The following is a 16,763-nucleotide window of genomic DNA, read 5'->3' as shown; positions in this document are numbered from 1 at the left end:
AAGTAGACCTCCAAAAGTGACCACTGGCATAGAAGAACCACTTTTGGTTTAGTGAAGAACCAATAGTTCTTTCACAAACCATTTTTGTAAATGAGGTGGATAAGTGTGAAGAACCTTTTTAAAGATCAAAGAACCTCTACATAATGTACAGGTTATATACACTCACAAAAACAAAGATTCCTAAATGGTTCTTGGACTGGATGTCTGGTTCTAGGTAGGACCTTCAGATTATAAGTCGTTCATATTCACATCTTATAAATGGCTCCAACCACTAAAAGGTTCTGTAGTGTGTCTCCTATGGCAACGTTCCTAAGAACCCTTTTAAGACCTATACTTTAATTAATTTATTGATCTTAATACATATTATGGCCACTATTAATTATTTGGGAACTATTCTAACTTATGTACATTATACTCCATAGGTTTGTAAACACCTGTCTCCCCACCATTCTTCTGTCAAGACTTTGCACTGGATATTGGAACATTGCTGTGAGGACTTGATTGAGGATTCTAGATGCAAGAACATTATTGAGGTCCAGTACTGATGTAGAATGATTAGCTTTGGATCAGAAACCCTCCATCTCGTTCCAGAGGTTGGATGGAGCTTCAGCACTCCAGAGAATGCAGTTCCTCTGCTGTACAGTCCGGTGTTTATACCTCTCTAGCTCATGCTTGGCGTTGGCCAGGGTGACCATAGGCTCCTCTATGGCTGTTCCAGAGCATCCCAATTCTATAAGCAATGCTTTTCTATGGAGATTCTCTAAGTTATTTGTGCACAACTGAATGTCTGTATCAGCAATGGGTGCAGAATTCACTCATTAGAAAGGTTGTCTAGATACTTTTGGACATTTGGACTGTAGTGTAGGACTCTTGAGGTTAAATGGGTTGCAGTCCTTTCTCATTCCCACCTTGCCCCCCTCCCCCCACAGCCCCCCCCATGTTGTCCTATTAGCCACCCAGTCCGTTCTTATTCTCAAGTATTAGTACCAATAAAATTCAGTTTACCTTCTACATGTCCTTGTGGTTACAAGGTTAATTTAGCAGAATGGTAAACACTGGCGCAATTAGCCATTAAATATAGTTCCACTCTTAAACTGAAATTGCCCCAGATGGGATCCTGCTCTGGAATGGTATGTGGAATAAAGTTGAGTGTTTGTATTAGATGATTGTGGCTCCATGTTTTTGCAGTTTCCCTCTGTAAAGGGGCCCAGAGCCTAATTGTTTGTGTCGGCAACCTCGTCTGATTAAGGCATCAGTCATCAGGTGCTGTGCAAAACAGATGTGGGGCCCAAAACGTCCTCATCTCTTCTGAAGGCTGGAGGACAGCGCTGAGGCACAATTGCTTTTACACACGTCTTTGCGGTGCCATAAAACACAGAAGCTGCGTCGCTTCCCAGAATGCAAAATGCTGCAAGTGACCTCGGCCCAAAGCTTCTCTCTACGTTCCTTCTCCTTTATTCCGTCTCTTTGCTCAGCTGTCGTCTTTTGCTATGTCGATTTGCAGCCGTGTTCTTGAATTAGCTGTGCTGTGTCTCAGTTTGGAAGAGGGAAGAATTAACAATGATTTGACAGATCAGGAGAAAAAGACAGTTCTTTCTGGAGGGAAAAAAACAGAGAACTTTAATTCACTCCTAAAACCTTGGAGGCCTTTCTAATGACATTTTTTGCTGTCAGAAGTAAGTGTTGCACATATTTGGTAGTGATATAGTTTCATTTTGGCAGCAACTCATCACTTGATTAATAAAATACAAACAGTACTTTGCAAAATTGAAAGACCACCCTTCATTTATTTAATATCAGTGATTAGGTTCATTTGGAGAAGATTAGAAAGAAGAAGATTCATGTGCATAACAAAGAGCAAAGCCAATGGAAAATAAGTGAGGCAGAGAAAATGGGACTGTTAACAACCTCCTGGAAGACCTGGTAGACACCAAACGCTGTCCCCATCAGATAAACAGCTCCTAAAGCTTTTAGCTTGAAGTAAAGAGGAGAATATGCTTCAGATCTGAAAACATCCACGGGTGTTTCTGTCCATCCTTCCACTGTGAGAAGACGACTCAGCGCTGTGGGTCTGAAAGGATGTGTAGCTGCCAAGATGAACCTCACTGAGAAAAGGAGATGAACACATCAGAAAAAAAAAAACTGAACAATGGACTGACCACCCCAGAGTCCAGACCTCAGCATCGTTCAGTGTGTTTGGATGTTACTTCAGAAAGTGATCAAGCATCTTCTGAGACTGAACTTTGGTAGATATGGAAAAATTTCCTGCAGATTTCTTTGAAAACTGAAAGCAAGACTCCTGACAAAGAATGGAAGCTGTAATAAAACCACACTAAATACTGAAAAATCCCAGTTCTATTTGATTGTTAATGCTTTTGTGTATTTTTTCTGTTCAGTTTGTTTTCTGCGTTTTTTTTTTTTTTCCTGGCTCTTTTGACTGAAAATCAAATAGGGTGGTCTTCGACTGCTCAGTTGCTAAGTATATTTCTACAGGTCATACATGATTAGTAGAGGTAGCCTTTAAAAAAACTCCTTGATTGATCATCAAAATGACCTGCAGATTACTCATCTGCATATATAATCAATTGTGAGAGCCCTAAAATAAATAAATGAACCATTCATGTTTTCCATCCTCCCAGGGAAATTCAGTCGTCACAAAGAGAGAAACACATGACCCCACACATACACACATTCACACACTCTGAAAAGTACTGATGAGCCACTCTAAAGAGAAAATCCTTTTTTGGAGGAATGCACCTCCAGCACCTGGTCTCCTGCGCAGGCCCGCTCTGACATCTGTTAGGTATTACGAGGGTAATGACTGGTAGTTTTGTTCAAAGTTCCCCTCCATCTACAGTGCTGCACGACAGCTTAGGTCATAGAAAACTAAACCTTAAACACATTTCCACTTTTATAGGGCTTTTTATTGTTCCAACTTTAGGGCATGGAGGGAGAGAATTCCTTACTTTGCCTTTTTTTAAATGGCCGTGTTGTGTTCTGGTGGCCATCAGGGCCTGAGAGAGAGTCCTCGTTCTGAAATATCACTCGACAAGCTCTCCAGATGATGTCATGTAACCTCATAACTGCATGTCAAATGACATCATGCTCTCATTCTTCTGTTTTAATGAGGTTAAGCTTTTTTATTTTTATATGCTGGATTGCAAGATGATATTTATGATACTGGAGTCTGGCCATCGCGTATAGAAAAACACAGCATGAGTCGAGCACAAGCAATCATGCACAGGTGTACTCATGAAGCGCAGCATAAATGGAAGGTGCCGTTGGGTACCATTAGTTCATCAATATGAGCATGAATATTATCATTTACAATGTGAAGCTGATGTAATCTTGGATCAGTGTGTGTGACGGGACACTTAGAAGTCTAGAGTTGCTATTGTTCTATTGCTCTACATGTAATTGTTACATAGTAAGTTACACAATGAATTAAATTTACATTTGATTTGCATTCTGTGTTCATATCAACAGGTTTAATCTGCCCTTGAAAAGCAGATTTTTTTTCTTTTGTTCTGATATCATAAACATTTAAATAAATGCATATTTAATTACATTGTCAGTTCAGCAGTGAATTATACTTGCATTCATACTTTACTGTTTAAAAGTGCTGAGCTGCCTGAGAAAGTTAGTATTTACTTATAGAAAAAAATGTATTACTGTTGTTTTGATATACATTTCAAAATAATTAAAGTATTACATATTCAGTTGCGTTATAAGTTTTGCAGTGAATTGCAATTTCCTGTGATTTACATTTGTAAATGACTAGTTCACGTTTTTTGGTTTGAATCTGTAATTTCTCTGCTTGTTTCAATGAATAAGTGATAAATAATTAACCAAATTGTAAGAAGAGTCATGGGCACGCACACCACAGCAGAACCAGAATTAAATATGTTCATCAGTGCTCATTTAAATTACAGTGAGCCAAAAAACATGATAGCTATTAAAAAGTAGAATTTTCTATTTTGTATTGTAATTTTGTGATGCCTGTTCCACACTGAAGCCCAGAGAACACCAACCCAATGTTCTGTAATGAACACTAACAAACACAGAGGTTGGGTTGGTGGGCTTGATACACTTGTATGCAAGACTTTAAGTCAAATTACACATTTTGTTGATTTTCTAAGCCAAAAGGGCTTAACAGCACTTCTGTGTGGAACCGAAATATGACGTATTTCTACCCGTGTTAATGGACAGTATTATTTATTTGCTGAACCTACTGGACAGAAGAAATTAAATGTGGTGTGAAATTCAACAAAATGTGTCATTTGACCCTAAGAGTCCAAACTTCAAACACAGTTTGGTTTGTGTGAATTCTACAGAATGTTCTAGAATTTGCTCTGCCCCTGCACATTGTCCTAGAACCTTTAAATATTTGTGATGTTTCAAGACACTGTTCTAGAATGTTCTCACCCCCTTCACACTGCTCTAGAATGTGATTGACCCATTCTCATTGCTCTAGAATGTTGTTGACCCCTTTGAGCTGCTCTAGAATGTCACTGACCCCTTCTCATTGCTTTAGAATGTGATTGACCAATTCTCATTGCTGTAGAATTTTATTGACCCATTCTCATTGCTCTAGAATTTTATTGACCCATTCTCATTGATCTAGAATGTTGTTGACCCCTTTGAGCTGCTCTAGAATGTCACTGACCCCTTCACACAACTCTAGAATATTATCGAACTGTTCTGATCATGCTAAAATATTATTGACCCCTTCACACTGCTCTAGAATATCCCCCGTTCACTGGCACTCTTCCAGGTTGTTATAGCCCCATTCTCAGTGTTCTACAATGTTTTCCATCCTTTTCAAACTGTTCTAAAATGTTCTCACCCCATTGACACTGTTCTAGAAAATTCTAAAACTATTCAGACTATTCTAGAATGTTCTCAGCCTGTGTACATTGGAGAAGAGGTTCATGTTATTGACTCTCTTTCTGCTCGTTTTTCAGAATGCTGGAGGATGACCTGAAGATCAGCAGTGATGAAGATGACAGTGAGCAGGTGAGCTTTACTTTATCAGACCTAACATCTCACCTGCAGCACACTGACCAGTAAAAAAAACTACTGACTAGTAAAATAGGTCGCAGTTTCTGAGCGTGGACACGTATTCAGAGTGGAACTTGCATCACTGGGGGGTTATTAGTGATTTGCTTCATTAGAGCGATGATAAAAGACAACTGATATGTAAAGCATATCCATGTGTTTGTTTTTTTTAAAGTACACAATAGAAAATGGTTTATCGGTTCAGCCTTAAGAAATCCGCTCCTGTGGTATAAAATCTACTTGTTTCGTTGCAGTCAAACTATTTCTCAAGTTGAATAAAACTAGCTCAGTTACTAAGAAGTGTTTTACTAAAGACTCGCTTTTTGTAACGTAGGTAGTTTGTGACAAAAACAAAACATTATATAATACATTGTTGTAAGAGATTAAAAGGCTTAAATAGCTAATAGTCTTTTCATTAAAGGGTTAAATGTCATCAGTGAGGAAATGACCTACAGAAAAGATGTAAAGCAACTTATACCAAAGTTATATTAAACAGTCTGACAGTTTTGTATTGAAAGTTGCGAAAATAGTTTGTAACCCTGTAAAAACATATGAAAATGTTTTGTTTCTGCGATGTTATCTGTTCTTTTCTGCTGAACGTAGTTTCTGAATGCTGTTTTTTGCATTTATTTGATATGATCCAGCAAAGTGAGACATTCATAGATTTTTAACTAGTTTGTGCCATAATACCTAAAGGCTTTTGTTACTTTTAGAACATGCAAAGCAGTAACTGGAACATACGTCACGCATCTGTTGCAATTTACCATTGCTGATTAACCCAACATACTGCAACACACTTGTGTAAAAGAATAACTCAGACAGTTTGCATTGAAATCCATATAGTTACTGAATAATAACCCTTAGTATGTAGTGGGCTTGGGATGGGTTTTGGCAGAGTGAACCAAAACAGCAGTAAGTGCATACTGATATGATCTGCGCTCTGTGCACTCGCTTAAAGTAATTTTACACTAAAACTCAAATCACTGGGAGTCACTGTGCGTTCATCAGTGCTGTAGAGTACAGTACAATACAGTGCACCTTTTGCACAGTGATAGAAAACACTGTAACAGACAGAAGGCTCTGTTTCCGCATGCTAGTGCATTTTACTAATAGCCAATGTGGGCATGCATGCACCAGCAGATTTAAACGTGTTTAAAGGAACATGAATGGATCTCTGAATGGATCGTCAGCGAGACAGTTGGTTCAATAAGGTTCAATAAGGTTAGTCTCATCCTAGCACTGCTAATGCTAAGTCAAACGTAGTAGAGTAACATGAAAACCTGTTGAAAAGAAGTGGACGCTCGCTGATTCTACTGTATAAAGAGACTTTTTTCTCTTTTTTTCATTGCATGTTATTTTTTATTGTTTGTGTGTAGAACTAATGAGCGGACTTTCTCATGGAACCACGCAAATGAGCACAGCATCACATTCTCACACTGTCAGCGCCTCCATACAACAGAACAAATCCTTAATCATCACACATACACTCACACACAGGGATATATATAAACATGGCACCTCTCCTTGCTAGCACATTATAAATACAAACATACTGTAGTACAGTAGCAGAACTCGTGCATATTCACTGTGTGTACAGTATGCATGCTGACATCTCTACATGCAGTACACATGCACTCTCCCACGCTCAGAGGCGACACACGTGCACATTCACAAACATACATGGCGATTTGTGGGCCACACTGGGCCAGCATGGCACTAACTGGAGTGGAGGAGGGATAATGAACATGTTTCACACTGAGCGAGTGTGAGGGGGTGGACTAGGAGAAACCAGCAGCAGTAATTTTGCTTCTCCCTCCTAGTTACCCACATAGAACCATATCCAAAGCAATTAACCTCTCTCTCTCTCTCTCTCTCTCTGCCTCATATTACTATTCTGTTACACTCGACTACAGATACAGCCCTATATAAATTATCTGACAAAATACAGAACAAGAGACTATGTAAGGATAAGGAGTTCCTTAAGGGCTTTTTTAATTGTCTCTCGCTTGTGACCCACGGCCTTCTCTTTGGGCTTCACTTTTTTAAGCTTGGCTAATTGGATTTATTGGTAAGCACTTCAGTTAACACAATAATCAACATTACTGAGCATCAGCAGTACTTTTCCCATAGTGCCAAGTGAATTAAACAAGTAGCTTGACAAAATCTCAGTTTTTCACAGTTTTAGCCCTAAATTAGAGCTCTGTTCAGGCCTGAAATTATGGTCCGAACCTGAATACAGCGGCAGAGTGTCTGACCAGTCCGACTTGTTTTGTATTTGTGCAGTGATTCGTTTTGGTCTCAGCCATCAGTCTCACCAAATTTGCTTATATTTCAAGCGACACTTAACTTGAGTTAAACTGGATGATGGCAAACTAGAGCTGATCTTCTTATGGCAGATAGAGCTGAGCTCTAGTATTGTAATTTGGTTGAAATGTAAACCATTTATAAAAACTGTTATAAAAAATGTTAACGATATAAAAACTTTGGGAAATCCATTTAGACATGATGAACCAAGGTGAGAAGTATTCTTCTAACAGTTCTGACCCCGCCCTCCACATCTCAAAGTTCATTTGGTTTTTGCCGCTGTTAAACTGTCCTGATATCGTTCTACTGTATGCAAGTAAGAATCAGAAGATATCTTGACATAATTTTCATGCCAAAACTGGCAAACAAGGATTACTTTAAGCAGCCGAGTAAAATAATTGACTTCATTAACACAGTTAGGCTGTTAATCACATTTGTCATGATATTTCATAATACGGGCTTTGGCTGCATTCATTCAGAGTGAACATTGAATGCCAATAAACTTTTAATGCATGTCACATTTGTGTTTGTAAGTAGAAGAGAAGGTGTTTGATTATAATTTGAATTTGATGATTATGTTGAAGTGATTTAGTGTTTTTTTTTACGTGCTTTGTATTGAGAAGTAAATCCTTCCTTTTTCACAAATTTGTGCTAGAAGAAGATTAAGTCTATTTAAAGGAGGACTCAGGGTTTTGGGGGCTTCAGTCTTGCTTTCACTTGGATTCGGTCTTGACTTGAATTTCAGCTAGTTATGGTCTGGGAATTGCCTTAGAGGCAACAAAGGTGGTCTTGATTACAGCCCTATTTTCTGGCATGGCCCTTGTGTAAACTGTTTTCAGATAATGAAGACACCAGGGGGGGAAATAAAATAAGGAGAATACTAAAGCAGGTGGAAATATTTTTAAGTTTATTAATGATGGGCTATTAAAAAAAAAGTGAAATTTAACTCTGAGCAAGTCTGTCAGATCATTGGAGAATGATGTCTGAATCTGACTAAACCTGGCATGAGCAATATTCCAAGCTCTACCCTGAATTTAGTCAATATTTGTTGTCCAAACTTTGCTACTTAGTTTTGCGCTAAAGCTGTACAGCTAATATAGCTAACAGATAATGGTAGCTTATGGCCACTGATTAGCAGTGTTCAGTACAAACTGTATGCCTAAATCATCACACATTCAAAATTTGTCTTACTGATGTAACACATCTAGACATGGTATAATGTAGTGGGTAATACTGCTTCCCTCAATGCGACATGCTGGGGTTCGATCCCCACCCACGCCACACCAATAAGTGTCCTTTGGCAAGACTCCTAATGCTACATGCGCCTAACTCTGTAACTATGATTAAATTTACTTTTTACGTTTCTAGAATACTTTTAGAATACTTACCCACTGATTAGTGAAAAAAACATGGAATCTTCAAGAGAAACACCATCAGTGCTGAAGAGGACCTCAATCAAACCAATAATTTTCTCAGTAGTGAACTTGTTTGCAAGTGATGACTAAGTGCAGCATCGGTGTTTTACTGGACTATCTCGGGATAATTAGAGCAGCAAAAAAAAGCCTTTTTTTTGTTTTAATGAGAGAATTTTCATGAAATGTAACAACCAGTAGCCATTTGTCTCATGAAGGTGTAATACCAATGTACTGTAAATGTATTTTTTTTAATATGTTACTTTTTTCTGTGTTTATTGTATTAGAAAACTGAATAGATTTCAGACAGTGTAGTCAGTATTCAGCCATCACTGCTTTTTCACAGCATTTTGCCCATCCGTGTCTACAAAATGGACTGAGGTATATGGCTAAAAGCAGTAGCAGCCTGAATTTTGTCCACTCTGTTGACCGTCAACAAAATGTTTTCCAAACCATTTCATACTGAGGGGCAGTGGAATTACTGTAAGGCCTCAAAAATACAGAAACACTTCCAAACTCTCAGCTCCGCTGCAAATTAGTGTCATATTTACAACACCCAGCTTACTTATTAATCATTTAACGTCTCTCTCCGTCCCCCTGATTGAAAAGGATACTAGTGAGACTGATCGCCAGAGAAGAGCCAGGAGTACTAATAGCATTTTTACAAGGGGGTATTGAAGTTCAATGACATCATTTGTTAAGGGATGGAAAGGATAATGGGGGTTTGGGCATTCAGGTCTGACAAGGCGGGAGGCTTTTAATTTGATGTGAAAAATTCCGTATAATCAAAAGCTAATCCTCCAACCCAAGTGCAGCCTGATTGCAGGCTGATTTAAAAAAAAAAAAAAGCAGTGGGAAGCAAAGCGACACTGATGGTGGAAGGTGCTGTTTGGCGTAATGTGGAGAGTCCAGAGCAGTGCAGGGCAGTGCATCCAGAGCAGGGGTCTTAAACTTCATAAGAACCTCGTATCTCAGAAATGATAACTATAAAAAATGGAAGAAACACGCTTTTAAATTCTGGAACAGGTGTTTATATCAGCAGCTGCACAGTTCTGATTAATAGAAACTGTACTTTTATACTTTAACTCAAGTCGAAACGTATAGATATTCAACCAAATTAAACCGACTTGGACTTTAGACTTAAATTCTTTTGCTTTGAATAATTTTTCTATTCATTAAATAAAGGATTGAAGATTTCATTGCAATGATGAATGTTTCAGTAATGACTCTTTTGGTTTTGACAGTTTAGCTAATTTTGCAACTCAAGAAGGCAGCTGTGCTCATAAAATTATATATAATAGCTTGTAAAAAGTTTTGTTAGTGACAATTTGTAATGTTACTCACTGGTTTTCAGACTTTGGGACACATTCACTTCAAAACAATGGGGTTTAACTGCTCACCCTGTGGCCATGAGGGACAGTCACACTTCCTGCTCTAGTGGCTAAATTAAGACTCTGCCTATGGACTAAAGCGCTGCGTTTCAGTAGTGACATGAAAATGTGTGATAGCAAGTTTTGTTATGTTTTTATTTAAAACATATTTATGAATCTAAATCGAATTAGGCTGGATATTTTTGGCTGGTGGACTATTCTCAGGCCAGCAGTGACACTGAGGTGTTTAAAAACTCCAGCAGCACTGCTGCGTCTGATCCACTCAGACCAGCGCAACACACACTAACACGCCACTACCACATCCGTGTTACTGCGGTGCTGAGAATGATCCACCACCCAAATAGTAGCTGCTCTGTGAGGGTCCATGGGGGTCCTGACCACTGAAGAACAGGGTAACAGAGTATCAGAGAAGCAGATGGACTACAGTCTGTAACTGTAGAACTACAGAGTCCAGCTATACAGTAAGTGGAGTTGATAAGATGGACAATGAGTGTAGAAACAAGGAGGTGGTCAGAATGTTTGATGTCTGATGGGTGCAGATTCAAATGAAAAAGATCCCAATAAATGGTAGAATGATCCATTATAGAACTAGTTTAATTAAAGGTCTTTTAGGTCAATACAGTGTTTTATTTTATAAAACATCATATACATAAATGCTCAAATGTTGCTTTATAAGTAAAAGAAATCAATACTTATGCATGTATTACAAAGTGCCTATGTAGGTATCCTTCAGATCAAATGTTACTGTTTGTTTTTTTCTTGCAACCCCTTTGTTATTTGTTTTGTTCAGTCGTCTGCGTGACTATTTGTCATCGGTCTCGAATCATTTAGAACTGACTGTCATTTCTGTTTTGGTAATTATGTATTATCCTCCCTTTTGTTAGGAGTTGAATATTTAACTGCTGTCATTCATCGTGCTGTGAATGGCTTCAGCTCGGTGTTGATTTCACTGTGCTAAAATGCTTTGTCACGCCGGCTTTTTCGGAAGCCTAATGTGATCCGGAGCAGAATAGTGGCACCCACTCCTTTTTCCCCTGCAGCATGATAAGTGCTTCCTGCTTCCCTCAAGCAGAACCCCTGTGACAAATGCCCAAAAGCTACAACACATACACGTACAGAGTGGAGGCAGCCCTGCTGTTTATCGCAGTTAGCGAGCATGTGTGTGCGAGTGGGTTCGCGAGCGCGTGCATGTGTGTGTGCGACCATGTGCACGCATCCACGTGCTTGTGTGTGCGTGTGTGTCTCTACACATGCCGCGCTATTCCTGCTGCCCCCAACTGGGTTGCCTAGCAACGCTGGAATGTGTGCAGCTTGGAAGGAGCCCAAATTCCCCACAGAGCAGGAAGCAGCAATAAGAGCCTCTCTGACAAATGATCTGAGCTGTTTCATCTAATACACTGTGAAGATCACTGGCTCCTCTCTCTGAATGATAAATGGACTGTATACAGATCAATGGCCACAGCAATGAGGCTGGGCCGCACGTCTGTGCCCGCGCCGGCGGCCCAGGTAGCACCAGCTGACCGCTCCGTTCACATACAGCTCGGATATCTCAATTCATCGCCAGTTAGACCAATAGATCTGTTCCTGAATGTACTTCAACGGAAGACCCTTCTCTGTCCTGCGTCTTTGTGTTAGGAAATGAGTACAAGAGATGTAGCTGAATACAAACGCATTAGTCAAACGAACTGATAATGGACCAGATTCATAAAACTCACTGGTTAGGCTGCTCAAAATGTGTGTAATTAACTCCTATTCATAAAGTCATTGTGATTAGCGCATGGTTTCCTTTTTTACCTTTGCAGTATTTGAATGCATGTCCAAAGAAATGGCCAAAATGGACGTTAATGAGGTAGTACATATTAAGGACCTGGGCTTATTGAGGCTGTTTGGGTTCCAAATTGGACGTGCTACTTCAAAGAAAAACAAAACTCTTATAATCGGAGCTGTAGATTCAAAGATTGGTAGGTAGAAGGTAGAAGGTAGATGTACCACATTGGGAAACATTTGATGAACAGCTGCGGAACGTACACAGTGCACAGTGGTGAATCATGTTTATTAGTGCTGGGCCTTCATATCGGGCCGTAAAATATCAAAGCCTCACCAAAAACGTCGAAAACACTACATAAAAATGCTAATTTCTGCTAGCGTTCCAATGGGATTCTACTAGTCTGTTAGTGCTAAGCTAACGGCAATTCACGTTAGCTTCTTGGGCTGTTCTCCCTTAAACACAGACCTTTGAAGCTTTTAAAAAGATGACATTTTATTTGAAGCTTAAAACAGACGTTAACCATGTTTTACAGTGACTCCTTTAGTAAAGAGTCCCGGCACAGAGCTGCCGCTGCTGTTTTCCAGTTCTAACAACTGATTGAAATGCACTGGTCAGGCCACCACTCATACTAGCATTGAGTGACCTATCTAGAACCTCCCGAAGACGCAGAGTGGTCCCACCCCCTGGAAAGCAAAATATGATTGATTCCGCTGTCACTTCCTAATTAGCTCATGAAGGCCAAATTAATGGGAGAGCTTGCTTGGCTGTTACCCAGATAACACTGAGAAAATCCATCCTTATTGGATCATTTTCCATTGGCCATTTTTAGGGTTTAATTATTTTTATTTTCAACCTAAACAATGAAATGGGAATGTTGAGAGGTTAAATACAACAAGGACGATTATTATATTAAATAAAAATCACCTGAAAGTTATCAACATATTTTTGTTTTTATTATTTCACATTAATCCTTAGGTTTTCTCTGGTGGGCTAGAGTAGACTAAGGGTTATCTGCTCTCAGTGTATAATATGTAAGATCTTCCATCCACTATGGCAGCAAGGCAAAAATGTGTGTGTGTGTGTGTATCTGTTGTCGGATCAAAACCTTGTATCTCCAAAATGGTAACTTTACAGGAGAAGGAAAAAACATACTTTACTTTTAACGTAAGTGAATGGAACCAGAATTTTGGGTCATTTCTTTTGGTCCATTCATCATGAAATTTAAGGACCATGGATACTTTTAAATAAATTATATATATATATATATATATATATATATATATATATATATATATATATATATATATATATATATATATTGTGTGTGTGTGTGTGTGTGTGTATATATATATATATATATATATATATATTTTTTTTTTTTTTTTTTTTTTATGAACTAACCATTTTGAACGAAGTAAATGAGTTGAATCAAACTTATTTATGTATTAAATTAAATGGTGCTTTTTCCATGGAATCATCCTTGCTGTTATTTTTTCTTTGAAATTCTAAGCTTCTATTAACCACCTACAGTTTGTTTATTGGTTAATGTAGTGCAGTTATTATCAATAAGTAATCACTTATTATTGAGCATTTGTTTTATTATAGCACTTTTATTATATTTCGTTGCTGTTTTCTAAGGTCACCTTTGTGCCTGTGTGCTCATAGAACTTCAGTTCATCATAGTGGGTGCACATACATAATGACGACAACTTTTACATGTGGCCAAACATAGAGGAGATGATTTAATGCACATCTGCTTCTTAATGCAGACATTTACCATCAGACTAGATCAGGTGTTGTGTTTTGTAGGGTGATGTTCTGTTTTGAATCGCTGATGGAATATGCAAATGAGGGAATGAGTGGTAATCCCACATATCCTGCAAAAAGTAAAACAGGCCTGTAAAATGCGCTACTGCAACATTATTCACGTTTAATGTTGCAGTAAATTTGAAGGTGTTTTTTATAAACCTTCAGTCATTTTCAGTCATGAAATGAAGTCATGAAGTCGATTCAACAGACATGGAACATGCACTGTGTGTAGAGCATCACATCCCTGTGAGGATCTCAACTCGGACCCTTTCAGACATGTCAAAAAAACATTTAGGTTGTGTTGTCATTCTTATTATTGCATAATGTTGCCTCAGGGTAACAAACCCACATTCTGCAAATAAATCAAATGCTTTTTCTTGGTAAATATACAATGGCCACTAAATGTGATAGGGCGACCAAGTGAAAGCATTTTATTGGTTTATTAAAACTTTTACTTTCCCTGTATCCCTTTTATTGTCAGTAAATATGTATCATGCCACTGTAAACTGATGAATGTGGGTTTGTTGCCCAGAGGCAACATAATGCAATAAAGAGCTAACTTTAAACGCCTTCAGTGTTTATGTCAAAAGAAATTAAACTCTTAAAAGGACAAAAAATCATATATGGATCACAATAAATATGATTCATTATAGTAGTAATGCAAACATAAAAAAGTGAGCAGATGAATATTTATTATGTTTACATTTTTATCCATGGATAATAATTGAACTCCATTCAAACTCCAGGCTTATTACATGCTAACACTTTTACATGTTTTCCAGTATAACCAGTGCAATCTGGTTATACTTAAAGGGGAATTCCACCAATTTTACAGACACTTGAAGCATTTAATGCCTCTTCAAGGTCCCACACAGAAAGTTATTACACAAAATGGTTATGAATGCGCTGCACGATGCCCAATTGTATTTCATTTTTTATCTGCTCCTGCCAGAGAGAACATGCAGGATATTGTGAGGCAAAATCAGATTTACCACTGCTATCAAAATTACTTATAAAATCTCAGAGTATATATTTAGGCTCAGTACTCATTTTGAAATGTAAATAAGATGGGTATATTTTTTGTTTTGGATATTGTGAACCGTGGTTCCAATCACCTCTACTGTAAAGAAATCTAAGTCAATCGATTTCTCTACAGTTCACATCTCACTGATTAACTTGTTCAGAAATTCAGTGAAGTTCTCCTTTAAGATATACGAATGAGGAATGGAAGCATTGACCTGTTGACGGCTCCTGACCATTTCTGAGGTTAAAAAACAAAACATTTCCAGTTCAAATCCAAATACAGACAGATATATTCTGAGCCCTAAACAGAGACAGGGGCATTGTGTTACACTCCTTGTAGTCTGACTGAGAACTGACTGACTTGTGCTGGAGTCTGTGAAGTGATTTCACATCTTCTTCTTCTTTTGGTCACACCTCCACCACCCACACTGGAGGATAACACCTCTGTTTCTTCCAATTTGCATTTCATTCATAATAGTGCATATATAATGTGGAATATTGCAGGTAGAGGTGAAGCTTCGCACTCACCCGCCAACCCCCACCAACCCCACCCATCTGGGTTTTTTAAAATTTCTTTGTTTCTTTTTTTGTCTTGAGAATGGGGAATTTGGAAAGAACTCAGAGAGAACTCATGATGTGCCAGCTGTTGTTTTACAGCTGTGTTTTTATTTCTGAACCAGAAAATACTTATGCACATTACTGTGATTTTGTTTAAGTCACACCCAACATTTCATTTTCAAGTGATTCATTTTTCAGTGTTAGATAAAAGCAGAAACATTTAACAGAATGGCTTTTACGACCTTCTCATTCAATTTAGACTTATTACAGCTTTGGCGTCATTCTGGTCTCATCTAAAACATCTTAATGGGTGTTTTTCAGATTCCTACACAGTGAAGTTACACAGGTCTAGCATAATAGCATTACATTATACATCAATCTGCAACCTACAGTACTGTGCAAAACCCAGATTCCACCCTTTCCAGTCAGAATGGCTCTTAAGTGTGCTATTCATTTTTCTGTCCCGGGAAAAAAAAGAACAAAACATATACTTAACCAGAAAATGATACGAAAGCCCCAACAGGTAAATATAATATCAGTGTTTAGGGTGTCCAGCGTTTGTCTTACTTATAGCTTCCATTTGTTTTCTTGCTTTAAATATTTCAAAGAAATCTGCAGGGATATTTTTCCACACCTCCTAAACTCAGTCTTAGAAGTTGGTTGCATTTTCTGCTTATCATGATCCGAATACTCCGAAGGTCTGGACTCAGGGTGGTCAGTCCATTGTTCCAAGAACAGCAACTTCTTTGTTTGATTTCCTTTTCTGTCTAAGAATTTTTTTGGCAGCTACACATCCTTTCAGACCCATAGCGCTGAGTCATCTTATCACAGTGGAAGGATGGATAGAAACACCTGTGGATGTTTTCAGCTTAATTTTCTCACAGATGAAAGCTTTAAGTGCTGTTTATCTGATGGGGACAGTTTTGATGGTCTATCAGGTCTTCCAGGTGGTCGTTAGGCATGTTCTGTATATCTTTTACTCGTTTTTTTTAAACTCTTTTGGAAACTTTATTTTCCTTCAGCTTCACTTTCCTTATGTAGGTGTGTTATGTTATATGAAATCTCCACAAAAAAGGCTTCTAACCTTGTACTTAATGCCATATTGATTATGGCTAGTTAATAAGGGTTGTTTTGCACTTTACTGTGCATACAGTGCTGTCTATAAATAATAGACTGTTGCACAGTTCTCAGTGTTTTGACTCTAATCACCAGCATAGTGGGTTAAATATTTAATACCGGAATATCAATACAGTTCAGGGGTTGTACATCAATATTGATTGAACCATAAATCAATTGCAGGTCTTTTTATTCAAATATCAACTGCCCCCATTTAGTGATTTTTTTTTGCTGTTGTTGGAAGAAAATTTGTATCTCCAAAATTGTGACTTTACAGAAGAAGAAAGAAACCTACTTTTACTTTTAATGTAAGTCAGTGGAACC

The 16,763-nt window shown here is 38.2% G+C and overlaps 1 protein-coding gene across 2 annotated transcripts in view; it reads left to right on the top strand.

The window, feature by feature from the left end:
• Positions 1 to 16,763, top strand: part of aff2 (AF4/FMR2 family, member 2) — a 321,218-nt gene that overhangs the window by 211,090 nt on the left and 93,365 nt on the right. For both annotated transcript variants that reach the window (XM_017692144.2, XM_017692143.2), the window contains one exon: positions 4,965 to 5,016. In XM_017692144.2, coding sequence (XP_017547633.1) covers positions 4,965 to 5,016 — 52 coding nt within the window. The remainder of the gene's footprint in view (positions 1 to 4,964; positions 5,017 to 16,763) is intronic.

The sequence above is a fragment of the Pygocentrus nattereri genome, chromosome 8 (genome assembly GCF_015220715.1).
Source record: "Pygocentrus nattereri isolate fPygNat1 chromosome 8, fPygNat1.pri, whole genome shotgun sequence".
NCBI lineage: Eukaryota > Metazoa > Chordata > Actinopteri > Characiformes > Serrasalmidae > Pygocentrus > Pygocentrus nattereri.
Note: the sequence above shows the minus strand (reverse complement) of the source record. Positions and strands in the feature narration are given on the sequence as shown.